The sequence below is a fragment of the Colletotrichum gloeosporioides genome, assembly GCF_011800055.1.
Source record: "Colletotrichum gloeosporioides strain Lc1 chromosome Unknown consensus_37, whole genome shotgun sequence".
Lineage (NCBI taxonomy): Eukaryota > Fungi > Ascomycota > Sordariomycetes > Glomerellales > Glomerellaceae > Colletotrichum > Colletotrichum gloeosporioides.
Genome location: NW_025544682.1, coordinates 427,527 through 450,815, shown reverse-complemented (window position 1 = coordinate 450,815; position 23,289 = coordinate 427,527). Strand labels below are relative to the sequence as shown.

Genomic DNA, 23,289 nt, shown 5'->3' with positions numbered 1-23,289 from the left:
TTCAGCTTGACAATACAAGCGGATGCATCCGATGTTCTGTCTCTCTCTCTCCCTCCCCCCCAAGTCCCACCCCCCTCCGCAGATGCTCGTCGCACAGATGCTGGCGCCACGAATACAGAGCTAGACACGTTGCAGAATCTGCAACACGCCACGAGAAAAAAAAGAACGTGCATAATGTTTTCTTTACTTCCTATAAAACATCCTCTGCGAACACAACGGACACAAACGCCAATTCGTTTTTCTAGCTGGCTGAGGATAGCACGGCGGAGCTGGACGATCGACGCTGAAAAGACATGCGCATAAACAGCCGAAATGGCGTCGGCGCTCTAGCCCCATCGGACATGAGATAGACGCTGCAATCTCTCTTGCGAGATCTCGCGAGAAACACAATAACCCAACACATAAATGATGGTTCCAATGCCACGCAATTCTCGCTCCTCAAACACTGCCCAGCAAGTTTCATATTCCATTTCCCGCACCCGCAGATTGATGTGCATGGTGGTACTGTAGCCAGCGCCCGGTGCCAATCAAGTGGAAACACCAGGCGGCCCCGGCACAATCGCCGCCGCGACCCCCCATCCAAAGTTTTTTTCTGGAATTTCGACGGGGGACGATCGACGCTAATGCAAAACCTGGTGTGGCTCAATCCCGCCTGTCAGCCACAACTCTAAAACGGCGCTTTTTCGGTATTGCACTTGGGACGAGCCTCCTGGCACTAAGCCGTAGCCCCGCCGTTGTGTATTCGAACCCTTTGTCGACATTCAGTGCATGCATCTGGAGTGCGAATTTTTGGGCGAAGAGATACAGATAAAGAGCTGCGGGGGTTTTCAACGCAAATTTCCGCCCCCAGGACCCTGTGTGCTGTACTCTCATCTGGAAATGAGCTTCAATTCGGGTGCCGCACGGGCTCTTCCGGACAGGGCAGCTTCGAGCAGGGGCCCAAGGTGAGGTAATCCAATAAAAGAAACGGTACGTCACTCCGAGGAAAAAAGAAACCCCCCACCTCGCGATCTTTGCCTCTGAACCACCGTAACCTCAAATTCCACCACCACCGATAAAAACGTCAAACGCAGCCATGGATGGCACGCTGTTGGTAGGCGATATCGTCGAGAAGGACACGAAACCCGCGAAGCCCGTCGTTTTCGACGACTTTGACGCCACCCCGACCGGCTTCCCAGCACACAAGAAGCGCACGCGATTGTCCGCGTTCAAGCAGCAGCGACAGGGCAAGGACGTCTCGGGTGCTCAAGCTGCTACGAGCGCGCTGGCGGCGAATGCGAGCGAGGCGAAAAAGACAGAAGATGGCAGCTCTTCCAAATCCGAGTTCGAGACGGCCGAGCGGCGGCGAATCGACCGCGAGAACCAACAGAAGCTGGACGACATGACACCAGAGGAGATTGCGAGAGAGAGGCGGGAGCTATTGAACTCGCTGGACCCGTCCCTCATCCAGCGACTTCTGGGTCGGGCAAATATCGATGAGCAGCACGGCCCGAACCCCTTCGACCCGCCAGTCGCAAACGAGACCAAGGCCGAAAAGCCGTCCGCGCCCGCGCCTGAGATTCAAGTCGAAGACACCTCCGCGCCACCGAAGCCCAAGCCGGCGCCTCGGGCTGCCCCGACGGAAGCAAAAGAAAAGTCGGCGTCTGTCGATGAGAACAAGGCGCCGGCCGCGCCTCCCGCGGACCTCTTCCCCATGAACGACCAACCCGACAAGACGCACTTCCCTGCGGCGCCCGCTCTGCCCGACCTGGACCCATCTCACCCCGACTTCCTCCAGACACTTCACGAAAAGTTCTTCCCCAATCTACCTGCCGATCCGAGCAAGCTTGCCTGGATGGCGCCCATCCCGACCGCCGACAGCCCGGCTGACCGCGAGTCGCCATACTATCCAGGGCAATCATCACTCCCTATTGCGAACCTTCGCTTCGACTTCCGCGGTGGTCTGATCCCGCCCCGTTTGAGCAGATCGATTCCCGTATCCAAAGGGCTACACCACCACGGGCTGGCACCAGAGGCGGCGGGATACACGATCGAGGAGCTGTCCATCTATGCTCGCAGTGCCGTTCCAGCTCAGCGCTGCATCGCCTTCCAGACTCTGGGTCGTATTCTTTACAGACTCGGCAAGGGGGAATGGGGCACCGGAGAAGAAGACCAACTAGCCAGAGGTATATGGAGCAGCGTTCAAGAGGGCAGGATATTGGAGAGTCTTGCCGAGGCGGCCATCGTGGAGGGTGGGCACAGGGGAAGTCGTGCTTATGCTACGGAGGCACTCTGGCTGTTTGAGAAGGGTGGTTGGAAGGAGCAGTGGTCCGGCCGATGATTGAAGCTTGCAAGAAAAGCGCCCTTGGGCAACCGGGCCGGCAATGATACCATCATGACAACATGATTCGCGAGGCTTCGCTGACTCAGTGACGGCAGAAAATTTGCACATGTGACGTTCGGAAGGGTGGATACCGTTCTTTATGAAATGAACCTGTGGAGGATGCAGCGTGTTCGGTTTCTTACTTCAACGTCGGCCGACGGAAAGGAGATTCGGAGCTACAGCAATATTCCGGTTCTGCAACATGTTCCATTCACGATCGAGGTAACGTCTGCGAGATCCGCATCGTCAAGTACGAGACTCGTGGCGCAAATTGCGCTTAGCGGGCACACATGGCGACAACGTGCTCAATCCGGGGTAGCATCACTTGCAGCATCATGCGGAGGGCGGGCTCAGCTTCGCGGGACAAGCCGGTCTGGGCTCTCCGATCCGCATGTCCAAGCAGGGAGTCAAGTATCCTGACTCTTTTGTACGGCCCAACCCAGCTCGGTCTCGGGAACACCCAATGCCTGACGCCTTTGTCATGGCATCCTTTCTTGTGACACGTGCTGCGTCTCCACATTTCTCGATAAGCATGTGCTATGTTTACAGGGAGGCGTCGACATGCAAATCTGGAGTGTCTGTTGGTTCGATGCTTAGGTGCTACCACTGGGGCAATCTGGGTCTACAGAACGTCCGACCAATATGAATTTACCCATATTGTACCTAGTTCTGACGTCCAGAAACATCAGAAGAACTCTCCCGGAACTTGGCGAGTATTTAACCCAAAGGTGTCCACGAAGGGAAAAGATGGGCAGGCTTGGGTTTCTAATGACTTGAGACGGCAGAAATGTAAGGCGACAAAACCCGATTACAAGACCAGAGTACGATTGTAACGCCTTGCCGGTAACGGGCAGCTGATCCAGTAAAAAGTTACGGTTAACCAGCTTTACAGCTCTCAACGACAAGCCTCATGTCGTGCAGGGCCGTCTCAGCCTCGACGATTCAAACGCGCGCCGCTGGAACCTTCGTTGTAACCTGTCGACATCGTCTCCATCGAACCGTCCCCTTGGGCCCATGGCAAGGCTATCTGACTCTCAACAAGGCAAAAACTCACGGGGGAGGGACAAACGCCCGTATGGGAGAACGGCCACGCTTGGCCTGATTCGGCCGGGCGAGGCTGCTTCCCACGACCCTGCGCAAGGCCATCGGTGTTCCGTTCCCCGGATGCTTTGGAGCGGATGACCCGGGACCTCGTCTTCTCTTTTTGCGTGACTGAACTTTGATACACCTGTCAGCCAGTCTCGAGTGGCTCGCAACCACCAGGGCTTTCGTAAGAAAAGTCTGGGATGCTCCTGACGCCAGACAAGGTCCGTCCGTAGATAGAGTTTGTGTTTGTTCCAGAACCTCTCAACTTTGACTCGGTGGGACCACTCACGGATCTTGCAGCATGAGACGATGCTTTCGTGTCTAAACTACAGCCGTTGCTATCGGAGCCAATCACGGCTCGGGTGGATTTCCCAACAACCCCTTGGTCCAGCCGTTTCTGAGCTTCAGACGTAGAGCCAGGATCTGGACAAACACAAAGAGAGGGCGGGGCTAGTGCGACGGTCTGGATTTCGAAGGGGGGGCAGCACAGATTCAGGACGTCGGGGTGATGGTCTGCACTTCGCCGAATCGCAAGTTGAGGTCGTCTTACTCGTGTCGTGCCCAAACTGCTGCTCGCCCCCTTCGCGGCATGGCTGCTACTTGCGAAACCTCATGCCGAGATATCATGTCAAAGACCCCTTCCCCCATCCCCCACCTGATCCCGTACACGATCGTCTTTTCTTAGCTGTAGTTTCAACACGCCTTCTTTTAATCCCACCGGGCCCCGCAATCTTGACATCGGGAACAACCGATCGTCGTCCTTCTTTTAACCCGCGTCGCCACAGTTTGTTTCGATGGATGCCACTGCCTGAGGAGTAGACCGTTGATGTGACACACGATCATCCCCGCGGAAGAGGAGAAGAGGACGTCCCGTCATGGAACCGGACTGAGCCCCGTGATGAGCAGCTCCTCCAGTGGTCCGATCGGAGCGGCGCCGCCGCCTCCCGGGGAGACACCCGACTTTGCGAACCCGCGAGACATCTTTCACACGCTGCATACCGTCTACATGATCATTGTACAGGTCGTTGTCGTCGTTTTCTTTTCGATACGGGTGTATGTGAAGCTGTCGGCCCATGGAAGGTTTAGACTGGAGGACTGTAGGTGTGCCGACGACGCTGCTTGATGTAGGCTAACAGGGTCGCAGGGAGCTGTCTGCTTGGATGGGTGAGCTTGGAACGATTTACCACTGCATACGCATAGCACTGACTCGATAGTTCTTTACCGTGTTGCTCAACGGTACTGTGTTCTTCAGTAAGTGAGGCAGCTACCTCGACACACCCTCACGTGGCTGACCAAGACAGAGCTTCGGCACGGAGAAGGATATCACATTTGGGAGATCACAGAAGCCAACTTCCTAGAGCTCCAAAAGGTAAGGCGGTGTCGTAGAGGAAACAGCGCCGGTGCTAACTTCACCAGTGGCTCTACATCAGCTCCCTCCTGTACACCCCGGCCGCCTTCTTCACCAAGGTGGCCATCCTGCTCTTGGTTGTGCGCGTCTTCTCCGTCGACCTGTTCGTCGCCCGGACACTGCACGCTCTGCTGGTGTTCTTCCTCATTTGCTACTTCCCGGCCCAAGTCGCCAAGACACTGGTCTGCATCCCCATCAACGCCTTTTGGGACCCGACAATACAGAACTTCAAGTGCATCAACCAGACAAAGCTGTTCATATACGACACCACGCTGGGCATCGTATCCGATCTCGCCATCCTGCTGGTCCCCGTGATCCTGACGTGGACCCTGCGTGTTTCCCTGCTGAAAAAGGTCAAGATCGTGGGGCTGTTGGGAGCTGGCGGCGTGGCGGTGGGCATCACCGCCTATCGGATGTACCTCGTGCTAAAGTTCGAAGACACGACAGATCCAACCGTCGACTTTGTCCCGCTCGACTGGACCGTGTAAGTTTGGGCCGCCCACACGACGGGAATCATTGCTGACAACCAACAGCACTGGAGAGCTCGCCATCGGGCTGATATGCGCGTGCTTTCCCTCCATCAACTACCTCCTCGAGCAACGGTCCCTGCGTAGGATATCGCCCAACACGCCGCGCTCGACGTCATCGTGGTGGAGGAACACCTCGAAGAAGTACATTGACACGTTTTCTTCTTGCTGCTCGAGGTTCACGGGCGGTAGCACGCGGAACAGGACGTGGCTGCGGAGCACCAACGCCACAAGCAGGGACAGGCTGGCCGAGACGCCAAACTGGACGCCGAACATGAGCCCCGAGACGGAGAGGAGCGAGCCGCGACGGGAGGACTACGATATCGAGCTTGCGGTGCTCTCGCGGCGACCGACGCACAACTTTGATTCGCCGGGCCCGTCGAGGGGTCCGGAGGGCGGCGATGAGGGCTGGCTGGGTCCGCTGCCGATGTTGAAGCCGTTGCCGGATGTTGGGCGGGAGTGCCCGAGCAGGTGACGGGGTGGATCTTGATATCTACTTGTTTGAAGAATTTCGGTCAATGGCAGGCATACCGAGCTCACCGAGCTCACGCTGAAGCAATCATCGCCATGATCAGGTCGGCGGTATTCCAGACATATCGACCATTAGACATGGATACGACCCCTGTAACCCGCGAGGTTCAATGAAGCTTTAGAGTAAGTCACCCTGGACAAAATACGGCCACCGTTATTGATGAGCTGACACCAAGCAGTTGCAGTTGATATTAATGGTTAGCCTCGCATTCGCCAATCTGGTATCTGTCGTGCTGGAATCAGTGGGAGGAAACCCTGTGTGAAGCACAGAAGCCGGGCCTTAATTTCCGTCCTTGTCATGCGGAGACGCAGCGCAAGGGCCGAATCCACGCGGTTCATGCGGCGACGGCAGAGGTCCTGTCCCTGTCGCGGACGGAGGCTGTGGCTGATTCGAGGAGGTGTCAGTGCCGTGCCCGCGTTGCAGCAACCTTGGGCTTGCAATTACGGCAACAGTTTCCGGTGCCGGTGGTGAAGTTTTGGGAGATTTGGAGGAGATGGTCATCCTGTGGTTGTTGGCCAGCCAGATCGAGAGCCGTCATCTGTTTAGAAAGATGACAATATTAACGAGGAGACGAAACACAGCAAGCCAATTGACTTGGTGAAGAAGCGATGAATAAGACACGTACAGAATCCAGGCGGGACGGGGCAACGATTGGGTCTCAGCAGCCAGCCCACTGAAAAGCACTGGACCCTTCCTGCCTCCAGAGGACCAGAGTGTGAGGTCTTGGATGCCGGCGCCGTAAGCCGGCGGGGTGGGAACATGTGATTGGCCCAGAAGCTCTCGCGGCGCCTGGAGGGAGCAGCCGAGACTAGGGCCACGCCTTGCGCGCTGGAAATCCCGTGGAACAAGGCCGGGCCCGGGAGTTGGGGGCCACCTCACCTAGGGAGGTCACCTTTGGGCTGAAATGGTGGTCCAGTCACCATCCTCAGTGGATGCGGACGGCGGACGGCGCTGTGGCTTTCAGCACTGGCATTGACTCCAACATGTGCCTTTCAGCACAGCTGAAGGACACCTGACACCACGTCAGCAAACGGCCCTCCATACGACCTCTTGGGAGGAGCCAAATATGATCATCGTATAAATAACTCTCTGTTTGGACCGTGTAGTGACCAGTCAGCTACACATGTACTCCCGAGTTGTGAGCGTGTGCAATGGGGCCAGATTGCCCTCAAGCATCTTGGACATCGGTACTTGCATTGGCAGGCAACAGACCACCTGCACCCCCCCAAGCAGCAGCAAGTAGGTACCTTCCACTGAATCCCCAGCGACAAGGTACCTGGCAAGTGCTCGGGCAAAAAAAGAAAGAAAAAAACACAGAGGTGAGGCGACCGGGGGGTGCCAGCAAGCAGCCAGCAATCCAATCCAGCCAGTGCCAGTGCCCATGGCGAACCCGCGAAGGCGACGGAAGTAGAAAAAAAAAATATTCACAAAATCCCACTTCGCCTTTCCTCCCCTTCTCTTTTTCCCTTTTCCTTCTCCAGCCCACACAACAACACGCACCGTTGCACGCCAATCCCCCCCCAGGGTGCTTCTCTCCCCATTCCCCTTCTCCTCCCCTCGCGTTCTTCCCATTTTTCTTCATTGGGTTCTCGTCGCTCAATCCGTCAATCGGTCATCGCCCAGCCTAGCTGTCCAGTCGTCGAATCCCCGTCGTCTGCCTCCTCGCCCATCGCCCGTGTGTCTCTGCTACATCTCGATCATCCCCGGACGAATCAAGATTGCTCCGTCAGCTCATCCGCTGCTCAGTCACACGCCATCTCGTCGACAAGCCTTCAAGACTTTTTCGACGCCAGCTTTGTCCATCAAATTCCGACGTTAGATCAGAAAACATCGCCCGTCTCGTTTCGCTCGCTCGCCGACGATTCCATCACAACAAGCTTCCTTGCATACGAGCACAACCGGAACATCCATTGATATTCCGTGTCCCCTGTTCGACCTACCAGCAGTTTTCACCAAGCTTCATCTGCCTTTGTCCGCCCATCTCGACGACATCGACATCGACGACGACGACCTCAGGTCTCTCCCCCGATTGAAGAAGAATCAAATCCCACCCAAGAACGTCCAAATACTCCGACAGACATCTGCTCTAGATACACACTGTGACTTTGACTAGTTATGGCGTCCTCATCATTGCAGTTTGCCTACCGAACCCAGAAGGGCATCGGCCTGTTCGATGCTGCCCCGGCCTACCAGCCGCTTTCTGGATTCGTCAAGCCCGAAGGGAACCTCCGGTGTTGTGGATACTCGCCCTGCGGCCGCTACTTTGCCTGGGCCAGCCCCGAAGTTGTCACTGTTGTCGACGCCTCCACTGGCCAGCAGGTCCTCGCCCTCCCCATCCTCAACGTCTACGAGCTTGGCTTCTCTCCTCTCGGCACCTTCATCATCACCTGGGAGCGACCCGCCAAGGACGAGAATGGAGATGCGACCAAGAACCTGAAGGTCTGGCGCACCGTCGAGGAAGGTGTTGCTGGTGCCGACAAGCTGCCCCTGGGCAAGTACGTCCAGAAGTCTCAAGGAGGCTGGAACCTTCAGTACACGGCCGACGAGAAGTACTGTGCCCGTCTCGTCACCAACGAAGTTCAGTTCTACGAGAGCCACGATCTCGGCACCGTCTGGAACAAGCTGAGAGCCGAGGGCGTTGCCGACTTTGCTCTGGCACCCGGCCGTTCCTACGCCGTTGCAGTCTTCATTCCCGAGCGCAAGGTACGTTTACACGCCAAGTCACACATGCCAATGCAATCGCTAACTTTGTCCAGGGACAACCCGCTGCCGTCAAGGTCTTCAATGTGCCTCAGTTCAACGCCCCCATCTCCCAGAAGACCTTCTTCAAGGGCGACAAGGTCCAGCTGAAGTGGAACCAGCTGGGCACCGGTATCCTCGTTCTGGCCCAGACCGACGTCGACAAGTCCAACAAGAGCTACTACGGCGAGACCACGCTGTACCTGCTCAGCGTCAACGGCTCTTTTGACGCCCGTGTCAGCCTCGATAAGGAGGGCCCCATCCACGACGTTTCCTGGTCCCCGAACTCGAAGGAGTTCGGTGTCGTCTACGGATACATGCCCGCGAAGACCACCATCTTCAACCACCGAGCCGTCGCGACTCACTCGTTCCCTCTTGGGCCCCGCAATACCATCATCTTCTCGCCCACTGGTCGGTTCGCTTTGGTTGCTGGCTTCGGTAATCTGGCTGGCCAGATTGACATCTACGACCTCGAGAAGGATTTCCGCAAGCTCTACACTATCGAGGGCGGAAACCCCAGCGTGTGCACGTGGAGCCCGGACAGCCGTTACATCATGACGGCCACCACCTCTCCCCGTCTCCGTGTCGACAACGGCGTCAAGCTCTGGCACGTCAGCGGTGCCCTCATGTACAACGAGGATATGGTCGAGCTGTACAACGTTCTCTGGAGACCCCAGGCGCTTGACAAGGTGGCTGGTGGCGACCCCATGAACCCCATCCCCACCCCGCACGCGTCCGCAGCCACGTATCTTGGCTCTGTCAAGACTCCCAGCAAGCCCGCGGGAGCCTACCGACCCCCTGGTGCTCGTGGCCTCGCCACTCCCCTCCACTTCAAGCGTGAGGACGAGGGCGGTGCCGCTCACGTCAGCATGAACAACGGTTCGGCGCCCATTGGACCTAACGGATTTGGCCGCCCCCGCCGTGGTGTGCCCGGCGCGGAGTTTTCTGTTCCCGGAGCGGCCCCCCAGATCCCGGGAGCTGAGACCGCCGAAGGCGATGAGAATTTGTCCAAGGCGGCGCTCAAGAACAAGAAGAAGCGCAACAACAAGAAGAAGGAGGGCGAGGCCAACCCCGAGGGTCAGAACGGCGGCGGAGCATCCCTTGCCCCGCCCCCGCGCGACTTTGGAAGATCCGGCCACGAGGGTCGCAGCCCCGAGCGCCGTGGCGGCGGCGGCGGCGGTAACAACCACCGTCACCGCAGCCACTCTCGCAACCCGGGAGCGCCTCGTAACAGGAGCAACACCCACCGTGGCCAGAACGGCGCGCCCCAGGCGCCCAACAATGCCCAGCAGGCCGCAACGGCCAACGACGCCGGCGCTGACGGCCAGAACCCCAACGCGAAAAAGATTCGCAGCTTGCAGAAGAAGGTGCGTGCCATCGAGGACCTCGAGATGAGACTGGCTGGAGGCGAGAAGCTCGAGGACACCCAGATGAAGAAGATTGGCACCAAGACCTCTGTGCTCAAGGAGCTGGAGGGTCTCGAGAAGGAAGGCCGCTAAATTTCAGAAGACGGCCTGAATGTTAGAAAAGGGGAAAATCTAGGAGGCATCATCTTGCTACCTGGATCCCACTAAATCGTTTTACTGGGTATGGATCATGCGTAGAGGATCAACAAATGCAATTGCATGGCGCGAACGCGCCAACACTTTAATTGGTTTACCATGCGTGAAGCTTGTCTTGATTGAGGGGAATATGTTTATTGAGAGTTAAGACTGTGCGCATCACGCGCAGGTTTGTCTAAGGCAGACAAAGGGGCATCGTAAAGCATGCAGACATACAGCGATGAATTCAGACAAAGATGTGAGAGAACTCTATTGCAGGGCATGACTACACAATGCCAGCCAGGTAGCAATTTTACCGACTACAATTTGTTCGTGCAATCACTAGAGAAGCAGGTTGTGAGTTACTGTGAAAGTAGGATAGTTACTCCCAGAGCATGAAAAGTAAACGCAAGATATAGTCTGAGGCATCTGGGACTCTGAGGTTTGATTGGCTTCTCAGCTGATGCGGTGAGGTCTTCTGCAAAGAAAAAGCCGAATTGGTTCTAAAGATGCTTGTTCAACCTCTTTAGACTACTGTTTTTACCAACTCTTCTCGATACTTCCACACTTCCTAGATTTCTGAACTTCTCTGCAGCAATACCACCCCTACATCCTTCTCCCCTCACTAACACGCGGAATCGGTCACTGCAGGCTAAGACATGCAAGACCACATCCCCGCCTCGCCGCAATGCAAGGGCGGCAGAGAAGCGTATCGCCACGGATGTCATTGGCTGTTATCCCTCGGGTTGCCCGGGGATGGGGGTTGCATAGCATGAGGCGGCGAGGCCATTCCCGAAGCTGTCTGGCGTGGTTTCCTATCCTGGGGGAGAATCTCGCTTTAGAGTAGTGTGAGCCGGCGAAGTTGACGTTTGAAAACTGGTTGGACAAATGGAATAAGGTGGCAGAAGGAAGATTCGAACACCTTTTCCACGATTCGGATGGATTGGAAAGAGAAGGCGTCGGGACAAGTAGCTTGAGAGTTTTCGGTATCGGGTTATCGTCGGACATGTATATTCCGTCTCCATAGCCAGTTGGTCTACTGAGACGGTTCTGTATGAGACTTCGATATGGATACCTGTTCCTTTGCTTGATTGCCTTCGAGGCAACTAAATACCTAATAACCCATAAGTGGGATTCCATCCATAGGACACCTGAGATAAAGGGGGCACAGGAGGCACGAATAATGGGCTCAAGAAAATGTTACTAGCGAAGTAATAGTATTAAGTAGGGATTACTTAAAAAGTTGGTACTTTGATAGACCACTTCGAATCCCCTACTGCAAAACCACTCGCTGGCCTGGATTATAAAACACCTCCAACATAAGCCACTTCGAAGCCGTCCAAGCCAATGCCAAAGAGCCTTCAGCTGTCCAACCGCTCATGCATAATCCATGCTGCTATGCATTTCCAAGTGTAAGCTCTTGGTTGAAGTGTACCGTGCTACTCCGATGCCATTCCTCCCCTCTTTGCAACGCAGATCGATCAAGCTTGGATGTCCTCATTTAGCTTCTCGATCATCTTGCTCAGGCTCTTAATCTTCTTGCCCAGTTTCTTGATCTTTCGCTGCGTCTTTTGGCGTCCTGCAACGGCGGCCTCGTAAACGGCTTTGCTGACGAACTCGATCTCGTCGTCGGGCGTCGCAGGATCCTGTTTCTTGGGTGCCTCTGCTGGCTTCGACGACATCGCGCGTATGGGTAAATTGGTGGTGGTCATAGGGCAGGATATGGCGGGCGTGGTTCTCTCAGGAGTGCGAATCGGTCGGCCTCGTCGTCTTCCCATTGTTAGGATATCCTCATCTTCATCCTCGCTAGTCTCGGGTTCCTGCTTGAGTGCCACTGCAGTCTTGGAGGACATGGCGCGAATAGGTAGGAGTGTGGCGAGCGGAGGGCAGGATGTTGTAGGTGGTGTTCCTTCGAGAGTGCGGATCGGACGGCCTCGTCGTCTGCCCATTGGGACAGGGTCATCGTCGTCGCTGCCGTCGAGATCGTCGAGGTTGCCGAGGACTGGGCTGTTCCCACCGCTCTGAGGGGGCGTGATGAGAAAAGAGATGGCGCAACGTTGGGAGGGCGTGGAAGTCTGCCATACAGGTTTGGATTCGTGGGGGCTCTTTGGAGGAGCAGCCGTAATTGTCTTGAGCTTCTTCGGTTTGGGTTCTGCGGCGGCCTCTGCCTTCCGCTTCCTACCGCGGATGCTCATTGAGACGGTGACTTCATCTTCACCGGCAAGCTCGTCTTCTGACAAATAGTCGTCGGGTCGAAGCTCGGGGAAGAGACGCGAGAGATCTTTGCGCCAAATTCGAAGGACCTCGCTCACTTTGGCATGGCATTGTCTCCAGGCCTTGTTCTCCAACAGAGGGTATTTCTTGCCTAGGAGTCTTTTCGTAATGACCTCTTTTCTCTCAACGACGCCATTCTTTTTCGTAGTGACGCGCTTTTCCTTCTTGTCGACCATCAGTCTTTCCTTGATGTCATAGTAGTTGGGTTGCCACCAGATTGAACGAGCGGTTGGCATCAAGTAAGAAACGTAGAGCTCGGACAAGATGTCCTGGTCGCACTCGCTGAGATGCATGAGAGAAGCGGAGACTTCATGGTTCCAAAGGTCGATCTCGTAGGTGAGGCCGAGGAACGCGAGAATCTCCTCCGCCGCTTCGTCCACCAGTCTGAACTCAGACATTCTAACAGTGTGTTAGCTACCTCATATTTAGAGAAAGACCGATAGGAGGGACTTGCGTGTATGGCGTAGGGGTGACCTTCAGAAACGGTTCGCCATGTCTTTGGCCGACAGGGAAGTGCCGGGGGGGACAAGGTGGAGGGCAGGGCGAAGGGCAGGGCAGAGGGTGAAGAGGAGGGCAGGGTGAAGGGCGAAGGGGAGGGAGGGAAGTGCAGGGGAAGGAAGGGGAGGGGAAGGAAGGGGAGGGGAAGGAGGAAGAGGGCGAGAAGTTTGCATAGCCATTTCTGGGTTCAGTGAAGAAATACTGCATTAAAGGTTGATAGTAGGGGAACTGTTGCCAGGAAGGAAGAGAAAAAGATTGCCCAACTGGAGCGGCGATGCCTTCCTTAAAAAGGGAGCCATAGGAGAAAAGAAGGGCAGGAAGGTGCCAAAAATTAAGGTTGTGCTGAAATGACCAAAAAGGAAGGAAGGGCAAAAAGGGCCAACCATATCAACTCTAAACCAAGTCCTGAGGACTGCTCCTTCCCCAAAGCCCAAGGTTCTCTGATAGAGGTGAGGTGAGGCTCCAAGGTTGAGCCCACTATCAATAACTGGGTGAACTGGGTCTTAAGCGACCCCACAAAAGCCGGTCCCCATGAGTGTTTTCAAACCTTGTGAGTTTTCCTAAACAGTCATATGACTCTTCGTGAGTCTTTGAGCAGTTTGAGTTCGTTCGTTGTGGAAACTCTGACACCCTGACGGCCATATGTTCAACCTCACGATGTCCAACCACCACATACGACCATACCCATTGGAAAACTCGGGATCCCGTCCGCTCTCCCATAGATAAGCCAATGAGGGCTGGAGTAGTAGTCGGGTCGGTGACGACCGGCGAATGCCCCGTGTTGTATGTTTTTGATGTTTTAGTGTTTTGTCCAGAGATTGTGGCTCGTTTGTAGCTCGTTTGTAGTTCGCTTTTAAAAGAATTGCGCGAGCGACAAGATATTTGGTTTGAATGGCGAGTAAGCTACATTATAGATTGTTCGGCATAGCCCTGAGGCTGCTTCTTCGTAATTCCAGTCTCAAGACACGAGTTGCCCGAGTCCTGAGGATTCCCGCTGTCTCCGTCACGTCGTCCAGAATCCTTTGGTTCCCATTTATCTTCCACTGCCAGGGTTGCACATGCCGGCCTCCAGTTGTCGTTGGTAGGAGACATGCCGAAGTCTCTCTGCTTCCTTGGGAGTGAGACGCAGCTATCGCATTTAGTGTTTGCCTGAGTAGGGTCGTTTACGAAACTCACATAGACTTCCACACCAATTGCATGTATTGTACCCGCTAGCCATCCAGCCATGCCAAAAATGGCGTGTAGAGATGCCGTGGCTGGTGCAGGAGTTGACCTGTCAAAGAAGTTCGCCTCGACTGAGATCTGCTGGTTCGGATTTTCCCCCGACGTGTAGGGGGCACACCCCTCAAAAAGGAAAGACGTTGCGATCGCGGCATTGTTCACGTTCGCGGCTCCCAGCATGTATTCGATCACTGCGCAAGGGAGAGAGACGTAATATCCTCCTTGCTTGCTGATGATGAGCGCCGCAAGAAGGAGAATCGGTCTCATTGTGATGATAGCACCGGCCTGTCAAAGCTGGGTCAGCAAGTTTCAGCGGTGGTGAGGTGGTCACTTACATAAAACCAAGCTCTCAGCATCCAAGCGCGGTGCTGTTCAATCTGCAATCTCTTGATTTGAACGATTGAGATAAAAAGTGAACCCAAGAACCCGAGACAGAGGAACCCGACGGCGGCTTGAACCTCCAAACCACCCCCGACAGCGTGTCTGACCAGCATAAGTGCACCAATTGTACCCGGGAAAGACAAGGTCAGGATACCATAGCCGTTGATTCGGTGAAAGATGATCCATTTGCGCCGGATGGCGGGGACGAACTGCCAACAGACGAGGAATGATGCAGGTAAGATACATGCGAGATGCATGATGATCCCGATCCGGTCTACGGTGAAGTTCCGGTAGTAATAACACTCGCCGGGTAATGCGCGCTCAGTTGTGCTGAAGCCCGGTCCGCAGAAGACCTTGTCAAAGTTGAGATACATTAGGCGAGCTAGGGTGAACCCCATGAGGGCGCCCGCAAAGTTGACGAAGAGGATGAAGTTGTACCGTTTTTGGAAGCCCAGAAGTCCATGCATTCTGCCAAATTTTGCGGCGAAGGTGTTGGTCTGATTTGATCCAATCATTGCGAGTAGCTGTAACAGAAGGGTAACTTAAGACTCTTCGTGTTGTATTTAAAGCTCGAGAAAGAGGCAAGTTGATGCATAGAAAGAAAGGCAGGAGACAACTGGTGGACTAGACAAGAGCAACACCATCGTTTATATATACGAGACCTTACCTTACAAATATCTTGTTAAGTTGTGAACTATTCAATCGCAGCCTCGAAATATGATGTTGATTTCACACATTCGCAAGCGATGCAACACACGAGACTTGGCTTGCATACAGTAGAGACATAAGAATACCGACGGCGCAAAATGGTCCTTTTCGGGCTTAGAGGCAATTGTGACTTAGTCGTGATTGGTTCTTGTGTCTCAGTCGGGCGCATCTCGCCAGCAGATATGTCGTCTCCCCCGCATCTGCCCTGAATATTGTCAGCTACGCCGTAGGGCTGCATGAGTCTGATTCTTGATTTTGGCGCAGAATGAGCTCCTTCGAGCGGGTAGGTAGATAAAGGTCTACATGCCTCCCGCCAGGTTGCCTCTTTCATCAACATTTCTGGACTGGACGAAGTTGATTCTGCGCCGCGACGTGTAGCCAGGGTTCCATCTACGTGGACTGAGCATAACCTTCCCACAATGGTCGGAGTTGCAGGGAGATCCAAGTGTTGTCGGACATGCCGGCAGCGGAAGAAGGGTGTAAGTGAACACGCGGCATTGCCCTCCCAAATCCAGAGATCTGACCTGTCCAAGTGTGATCTCCAACAGCCAATCTGTGGCAACTGCTCAAGGCTTAACATCACATGCGAATATGACCGAAGACAGGTTTTCATCAACGTAACGGGGCCGGGGAAGGCTCGTCCAACAGCCAAGCCGTCTTATACCGACGTTGTGCTTCCACATTCGCTGGCTCGCTCTGCGTACGAGGACAAGTACATCAGCCTCCTGTGGGATGCCTGGTCCCCATGTGGAATTCCTTCCGCCGAAATATCTGCCAATTACCCTGTCTACAGCTGGGTCTCTTCAGCTAGGGACCTATACCAGGGCGACGATGGGCTGCGACGAACCTTGATTGCCATGTCCCTGAGCACTCTAGGACAGAAGGATGGCCAGGCATATTCAACCGCGAAAGGGTTCCAGACGTACGTTCAGGCTTTGAGTGAGGTGAATATAAGCCTGCAACATTCCAAAAGATGGAAGTCTGATGCCGTCATGGTTGCGTCGCAGGGTCTTGGACTCTTTGAGGTGAGGTTGCCTGTATATCCTTGACGCATGTCATACTGACCTTAGCTAGCTTTTGTACGGAACACAGGAGCGCGTCCAGGCCGAGGGATCTCAGGTGAAAAGCTGGCATAACCACAACTTGGGAGAGCTAGCTCTCATCCGACAAAGAGGCCCCAAGTCGTTTATCGAAGGCCATGCACACCATATCTTCTCGGGAGTGAGAATGCACCTCGTAAGTTTACATCCAGTGAGATTCAGCAAGCGGAAGCTGACCTTAATAGGCTATAGCTGGGTGCATGAGCAGGAAGAGAAGCTTTCTCAGCGATACGGCATGGAAGACGATCCCGTGGACCATAATTCCAAAGACCCCAAAGGACGTCATACTAGATATTCTCACCGACGTCCCAGCTTTACTCGAGGAAGTCGACGCCTTGAAAAGCAATCCAAGCGACTACAATTGTCAGCGCTTTGTGAAGACATATCAGCGTCTGGACCGAGAGATTGTATGGTGGCTCGAAAACCTCAGCCCGCCTACCGACATCCTCCAAGATTTACACGAGCGGAACTACAGAAACCCTACAGCCGACGAACTCGCCGTTGCCCACGTCATGACGTGCTTCTGGACGGTCTGTATTCTAGTCTACAGCTCACTTCACGCAGTGCTGAGCAGCACCTTCAACCTACCAGGTATCGAGGTGATGGAGCTGTCAGAGCGGATAAACCCGCGGCCATATTGTCTCTTGATTGCCGACGCCGTTGAGGCCTTCTTCCAACCCGAAGCTGGGACCTTTGGAATGCACGCTGCCCCGTTCCCAATCGGCATGGCCATCAAGTATCTCATGCTTACCGAGGGCTTCTCCTCCAAAGACTGCATGAGACTCATAAGATACTTCAGCGGGCAAAGCGGCGGTGCTGCTATGGGTAGTTTCTTGGCAAACACACTCTTTGTATGGAACTAGAGGGGTGCTCGTCAGTTCCTTTGAGTTCACAATATGTTCGCTGCAAAGGGTGGTGCCTGGCCAGAGCCTGCGATCTACTGGTCCATCAAAATTTAGCTTTAGGAACTTCGAGGTTGAGGACCCCTGGATATATCGTTGACCCAATTAGCTTGTGTGTGAGAACTCGGTTGCGTTGCTTTCTTCAGGAGTCCTTACTTCTCAACCTCTTTGGCCATACCCTGCCTTTCTCTGATCACTCTCGTTCAAGAACCGCTGCGGTCGGTTACTGATTGCGGCATCCACCGGCAAACAATATAAGGCCAGCTGCCAGCCCCTCTGCAGTTCCTCAATTCTCCTCCTCATCCTCCTCGTCCTCGTCCCGCTCCCCTCCTCCCCCCTCCTCCTTCTTACTGACATGTTCACAGGAAGGTCCTGCCCGATACGGCGGAGGGGCGGGCTCTCTCGGCTCGACGGCCCCTCGTACAGGGGGGTCTACAACTTGACGACAGGTCCCTCGCATAGGGGGTTCTACAACCTTTTTAATCTTTGGAACTTTCTAGTGTCCCTGGTATTACACTGCCTCCAGGTTGATGCACCCTTTCCTTGTTTTCATTGCTGTCTCTGGCTTGTCCAGGGTTGTGAAGAAGACTTCCCCTCTCCGAAGTGCATGTCATCCCTGATGATGAACATATTGGACCTTGCCTTGAATGAATGCCATCCTCATGTTTGGCCTTGATATTGACCAACACACGACATCACATGCAATCGGGCAACTTCATTCAACTCGTATCAATTCACTACTGCGACTCTCCAACATCACGCAAATAAGCCACCCACTCATCTATCAGCTTTACTTCCCCTAACATCACGTCAACCTAAGACAAAGAGAAGGCATGTCCACGTTCCGCATGCCATGAAACAGAATTTTTAAAATCGCGTCAAGACCAAACCAAGAAACACGATATCGATGCTACCCAGCGGGGTTGCCATTCCAATCCGTCAGTCAATCCCCATCCGAAATCCGTGTCTTTCTTACGCGAAACAAATGGTTTCCCTTCCCTGGACTCATACTGAGGGCGGGTGTTTTTGTGTCGTGCACTATAATGGCCAAGAGTGTAGTAGGAAACGTGTACCATCCCCGGTCCATGGCATGGGTTCTCCGCGCCGCGGCACACCAAGGACTGTCGGCTAGGGCGACGGAACGAAGGACGAGACGAAGGAAACAGAAGCTCAAATTTGCCGCGTCTCAAAACATGACGATCCGCCCGATAAAATGTGGCCACTCTTTGGCCTTCCGTGACAGCAAAGAGTCCCTGAAAAAAGGCCAGTCGTTGGCTTTTGGGTATCCCAATATTCTTAGCAATAGCATGCCATGTAGTTTGGTCTGCATTACGTCTCCCTTCCCATACGACCGAATGATGATCCGAACCCAACGCCGAGGGATGAAAAAAAGGGGGAAACGTATATTGAAAATGTATGATAACAGACGACCCAGGCGTGGAGTACAGTGACGAAACGATGTGCCTGGGGTGGTGGGTAGTAAAGTAGAAGCCCTGGGGTTACGTCTAGAGGCGGCAAGACAGTGTCACACCGTCCAGGTCGTATTTGCGGGGGGTATATATACGGAGAAGTGCGGAGATGATCATAATCACCTCTCAATGCTTTCGGGGCTCATCATGCCCATGCCCTCATCCTTGTCAGTCTGACTGGCATTGCCCTGGCTCTGCACGCTCTCGTTCCGCTCCATGCTAGGGGGAAGGGCGATTGCAGCCGGGTTAGGGCCTGCACCGTTGATGTTGACATTCTTGACCTTCTTCGCCGGCGTGGTGTTGCCGCCCTTCTCAGGAGAAGCGTTGACGGCGCCTTGCTCTTTCTGAGCCTGCGCCGCCAACTCCATCTTCTTCTTCTTCTTGGCGAGGGCGATCTGTTCTTTGGGAGGTCGCTTCTGCGGCGAGACGATCTTTCCGGATGCACCGAGACGCGGGCGAGGTCTCCTCTGCTTGACGGGCAGCTCCTCGTCTTCGACAAGGGGAGCGTCGCTATTGGCATGCAACTTGGCGAGGAAGAAGTTCTTGATCAAGCCAATCTGTCCGTGGATGTTCTCCGTAGTGACGGGGTCCACAGGCGGCAGCGAGTCGAACAGGTCTGTGACCTCGGTGCCGGTGGTCTGTGTCTGCATCTGGTACTGGTTGCGCACGCGAGACTGGAGCAAGTGAAGAGGAACCGAGAGCATATCAAGACCCATCTCCTTGTCCAGACCGAGCGCCTTGAATCCGAAGAAATCTTCGCCAAGGTCCTCTGCGAAGTCGCCACTAACGAACTGCTCGCTGCCGTCCTTGAAGGCTCCGACTCCATCCTGGCCAGCTTCTTGGGTAAGGGCAGGACGCAGCAGCTCGGTCAGGTGCAGCTTCATGCGCTCGTGGATACCGCCAAGCTTCGTGCTCAGCCTGTCGATATCGTCCTTCGCATAAGACTCCAGGTTGACCAAATCGCAGCCGTTCTCGTCCAGGGTATGCAAGATGACCTCCTCAGGGGTGAAGCGGTTCTGGAATCGAGGTCCGTGTTCAGAACGAACGGCTTCCTTCTTCTCAGCTTCCCGGTAGACGTTGAACGTGTGGATGAGCTTCTCGAAATAGTCGGACGCGATGCTGGTCAGGGTGTCGATGGCAGAAGGCTGGAGCTCTTCGAAACCGGTGTGGTAGAGGATCTTCGCCACGGACCGCTGCAGGGCGTTGTGGCAGGTCTCCGGGGCAATGACGGGCCCATCATCGGCGATGAAAGAGGGCTCGGCGTCCTGCTCGACAAACGCCTCGTAGTTGGACTTGGGAAACTGGTTGTTGTAAACCTGGAAAAGTTAGATTCGTTCTTTTAGCTGCGTCGTCGGACAAACCTGAGTCTGGATCTGCATCTGCTTAATCACACCGATCTTGCTCGATAGTTTCCTCGTCTCTTGGATTTGACGAATGTTGGTGTCGATCTTGCTGGTCAACTTGCTCTTGGGCGCAACGAAGTGGCCCTCAGGGATCAGCCGAAGATATTCCTCGTGCTGGTTAATGACGTGACCCTCGCCGTCCTCGATCCACTGCAGCTTGGGCTGGATGTCGGGGATGACCGTTAGAGGCTCATAGTACGCGGGAACCACCTTCTCCTCTTCGCCTTCCATGCCCTCTGCAAGAGTCTCGGCAGGCTTCGCTGCTTCCTTCGCGGCGATGGCTGAAGAGTCGGCAGAGTGGCTGATAACGCCCAGAGACTCGGCCTCTTTCTGGTTCCTCAGGTACCAGCGGATGCCTGCCTTGTTTCGGAGGAGTGCGGGTGCGTCGACGTTGAGCCTGTTGTCCTTGAACAATTGGTACCGCTCTTTGGCGATGAGCGCACGATCCTTCTTAGTAACTTGCTTCCAGATCTTGTACTCGTCGTCCTCGTAGGCCTGTTCTGCTGCCTCGTTGAGAGCCTGCCCCAAAGCCATGCCGTTCAGGGTCGGTCCGTCAATGTCCATGGCGTCGGCGTTGCTACCGATGCCAGAGTGCCCGTTGATGCCGCCAGGGGTGGCTGACCCGCCGATTGGTGTACCGAAGCCATTGCTACCGTCGACGGCCTCGGAGCCTTCCCGTCCCTTGGCAAGTAGACCGTTGAGTTGGAGCAGCGGCTTCTGATCGACGCTCGGTGTGCCCTCTTTTTGGTCGGCTGGCTGTTTCCTGGACTTGCCGCCTTTGGTGCCTGCTGTACGCCCACGAGATGACATGATCGGCTCGTCGTCTGAGTCATCACCGCCGTCCTCTTCGCCGCCATTCTGCTTCCGTCGCTCTTCGGCCTCGACCTCGGCTCGCGGCCTAATGACAAGGTCTGGGATGAGGGGGATAAGCTTCTCTGCCTCCTTCCTCATACCATTGGCCATGCGTCGGAGAGGGTGTCCCATATCTTGGTTGTATTTCAGGCAGTTGTCCCATATCAGGTTAAGGTCGGTGACGAAATCCGCCTTGGATTTGTACGTGAGAGACTTGAGCTTCTTGGTCATGGTTCCCAGGTCCATCGGCTGCTTGATCACTGCGGGGGTCATTAGCCAATACTTGTGGAATCTGTCTGCCTAGAGACTTACGTATGTAGTAATCAGGCGCATCCCTCTTGTTCACCCTTTGTAAAAAAGGTGTCGAGTATTCCGTGTGTGCCTTCAATTCTGTCAAGACCTTCTCGACGGCTTCGTACAACTCTTCTTGGTTGACGTTCTCTTCGCTCGCCCATTTGCTTCGGTTCTTTCGTACTTCGTTCATCAGAGATCGCAACTCCGCGTCTGATGCGCGAACTTGGTCGCGTTTCAAGTCTATCCTCGCAATCAGATGCTTAAGGGTCAGACTTGACGCGCCGAGGTTGGCGCTGCTGAGCGAGCCGTGGTTCTCGGCTTGGGCGCCGTTGGTAGTAGTATGGTTATTGTTGTTTTCCATCTCCGCCTGCAACTGCTTTTCTGATTCTTCCAGCTGCTGCTGCTCGAGCATGGCGGTGCGGTCGTTTTCGAGGGTATAGAATACTGTATGGAAACTGCGTCTGGCAGCCTCCTCGGTCGCGTTGCGCGCCTCTTGTAGCTGTTTGCGCGCATCCTCGCTCGTCTTTGCGAGATCCTGGGACCCGTCGGCTTGTTTGAGTTTATCGAGTTGCTTGCCGGGTGAGCTCACGGAGTGCACGGGCGAACTTCCGGACTTGGAGGGGGAGAGGAGGGAGCCGGCGCCGGCAGCCGCGGTGCCGTTCTTCGACTTGTGCGCGTCGGCATCCGTCGCGTCTTCATCGTCTTCGTCGTCGTCATCGCCATAGTCGTCTTCGTCGATGACCCGCTTGGCCTTCTTTAATGGAGGCTCCTGGATCGGCGCATGGTCGGTGGTAGGGGGCAAGATGGAGGGGGAGGGGGCGGAGGGGCGGCGAAGGGCATCGATGGCGGGATAGTTGTATGAACCGTCATCAGCAAATAGCAGCGAGATCTTTGACTCGCTCTTGTGATAGAGATCCTTGAACAAGGCACGGCGTCGCTCATCTTCAATATCAGGTTGTGCCTCAGGCATCAAAGCCATGGAGTTGTCGACGGGGGTTCCAGTTCGCTGGGAACCATCATCAAGTTGATGGAATAAGCGACTGGAGGATTGGTGATGGAGAGAGGGCGGTTGCCATGCGTGCTGGCCGTTGGGGAGGGACATCTTGAGCCCTTGTTGATGATAGCGACAAGCGGGCCGAGTGTCGCCATGCGCAACAAAATGCGCTCGTCAGGGACCGAGTCCGGGCGGCAAAGGGGTGTTACGATCGCATCAGTGAAAAGAGCGACATCGATAGAGATGACCGACCGAATCTGAGGGCGTGACGGGTTACGGTTGTGATGTTCTGATGGATTGTAATAGGGGGGTTTTGGCGTTGTTCCAAGAGGTGAGGTTGAGGATTTGGAGAGGCTCGTACCAAGTGTACGCGATGGAACTTTTCCCTTGCCTGAACACGGCGAGCCGGCCGCTGGGTGCGGTACAGAGGACTTTGGACGGCCACCTGCGGGCGAGCAACGGCTGCCACCCGCACTGTCGCATCAATCCCAAAATTACAGAGAGGCTTCTTTTACTGCTCATCACCACTTTCATCTATTTTTCGGACCCAGAAAAGACGTGCACTGGGGTCATGTTGAGTGTCGCGGTCGCCGACTGCAGGTACAGGAACCTCGAGTGCCGACGACGGCGCGAGGCGACCAGGCCACCGCACTCCCCTTCCCCCTTGGATCCCCAGCGATCGGATCGCGTATGATGTCGTCACGTGATGTATGACCAACCCGTCGCTGTGCGCAATGAGCCCAGCAAGTGAACAGCATAGTTTGGCTTGCGGCAGGCTCTGTAATGCTGCGCGGGCTGGTGATGCGTGCTGACTGCAAGGGCCAGTCCGGTACGCTTCAGCGACCACTTTGATAATCCACCACCGCTGATGCGACACCCTCATTCCGCTGCACCTTGACATTTCACCATCCGCCATATCAAAAGAGGCCACCACGCGTCCTCCCAGACGAGACATCGCGACTCGCGCTTCTCTCCATGCCCTCCAAGGCCCACGGGAT

The 23,289-nt window shown here is 55.0% G+C and overlaps 6 protein-coding genes across 6 annotated transcripts; 4 read left to right on the top strand and 2 right to left on the bottom strand.

Annotated features, from left to right (window-relative positions):
* Positions 1-1,075: 1,075 nt before the first annotated feature.
* Positions 1,076-2,320, top strand: GCG54_00004426 (RNA polymerase II-associated protein RBA50; the record flags this gene model as incomplete). The annotated part of the gene is made up of 1 exon (XM_045404475.1): positions 1,076-2,320. The coding sequence occupies one exon, from the start codon at positions 1,076-1,078 to the stop codon at positions 2,318-2,320; it is 1,245 nt and encodes a 414-aa protein (XP_045265259.1).
* A 2,026-nt stretch (positions 2,321-4,346) lies between these two features.
* On the top strand, positions 4,347-5,858 carry GCG54_00004425 (uncharacterized protein; the record flags this gene model as incomplete). Its single annotated transcript, XM_045404474.1, has 6 exons — positions 4,347-4,545; positions 4,593-4,612; positions 4,663-4,699; positions 4,750-4,817; positions 4,865-5,340; positions 5,390-5,858. 6 exons carry the CDS (start codon positions 4,347-4,349, stop codon positions 5,856-5,858), a joined length of 1,269 nt encoding a protein of 422 aa, XP_045265258.1.
* A 2,172-nt stretch (positions 5,859-8,030) lies between these two features.
* GCG54_00004424 (Eukaryotic translation initiation factor 2A) lies at positions 8,031-10,153 on the top strand (the record flags this gene model as incomplete). The annotated part of the gene is made up of 2 exons (XM_045404473.1): positions 8,031-8,618; positions 8,672-10,153. 2 exons carry the CDS (start codon positions 8,031-8,033, stop codon positions 10,151-10,153), a joined length of 2,070 nt encoding a protein of 689 aa, XP_045265257.1.
* Positions 10,154-11,676: 1,523 nt separating this feature from the next.
* GCG54_00004423 (uncharacterized protein) lies at positions 11,677-15,084 on the bottom strand (the record flags this gene model as incomplete). The annotated part of the gene is made up of 2 exons (XM_045404472.1): positions 11,677-12,868; positions 14,711-15,084. 2 exons carry the CDS (start codon positions 15,082-15,084, stop codon positions 11,677-11,679), a joined length of 1,566 nt encoding a protein of 521 aa, XP_045265256.1.
* Positions 15,085-15,542: 458 nt separating this feature from the next.
* GCG54_00004422 (uncharacterized protein) lies at positions 15,543-17,240 on the top strand (the record flags this gene model as incomplete). Its single annotated transcript, XM_045404471.1, has 6 exons — positions 15,543-15,560; positions 15,595-15,756; positions 15,811-16,199; positions 16,251-16,302; positions 16,352-16,513; positions 16,563-17,240. The coding sequence occupies 6 exons, from the start codon at positions 15,543-15,545 to the stop codon at positions 17,238-17,240; spliced, it is 1,461 nt and encodes a 486-aa protein (XP_045265255.1).
* A 1,627-nt stretch (positions 17,241-18,867) lies between these two features.
* On the bottom strand, positions 18,868-22,399 carry GCG54_00004421 (Transcriptional activator spt7; the record flags this gene model as incomplete). The annotated part of the gene is made up of 3 exons (XM_045404470.1): positions 18,868-20,064; positions 20,110-21,263; positions 21,316-22,399. The coding sequence occupies 3 exons, from the start codon at positions 22,397-22,399 to the stop codon at positions 18,868-18,870; spliced, it is 3,435 nt and encodes a 1,144-aa protein (XP_045265254.1).
* Positions 22,400-23,289: the final 890 nt, after the last annotated feature.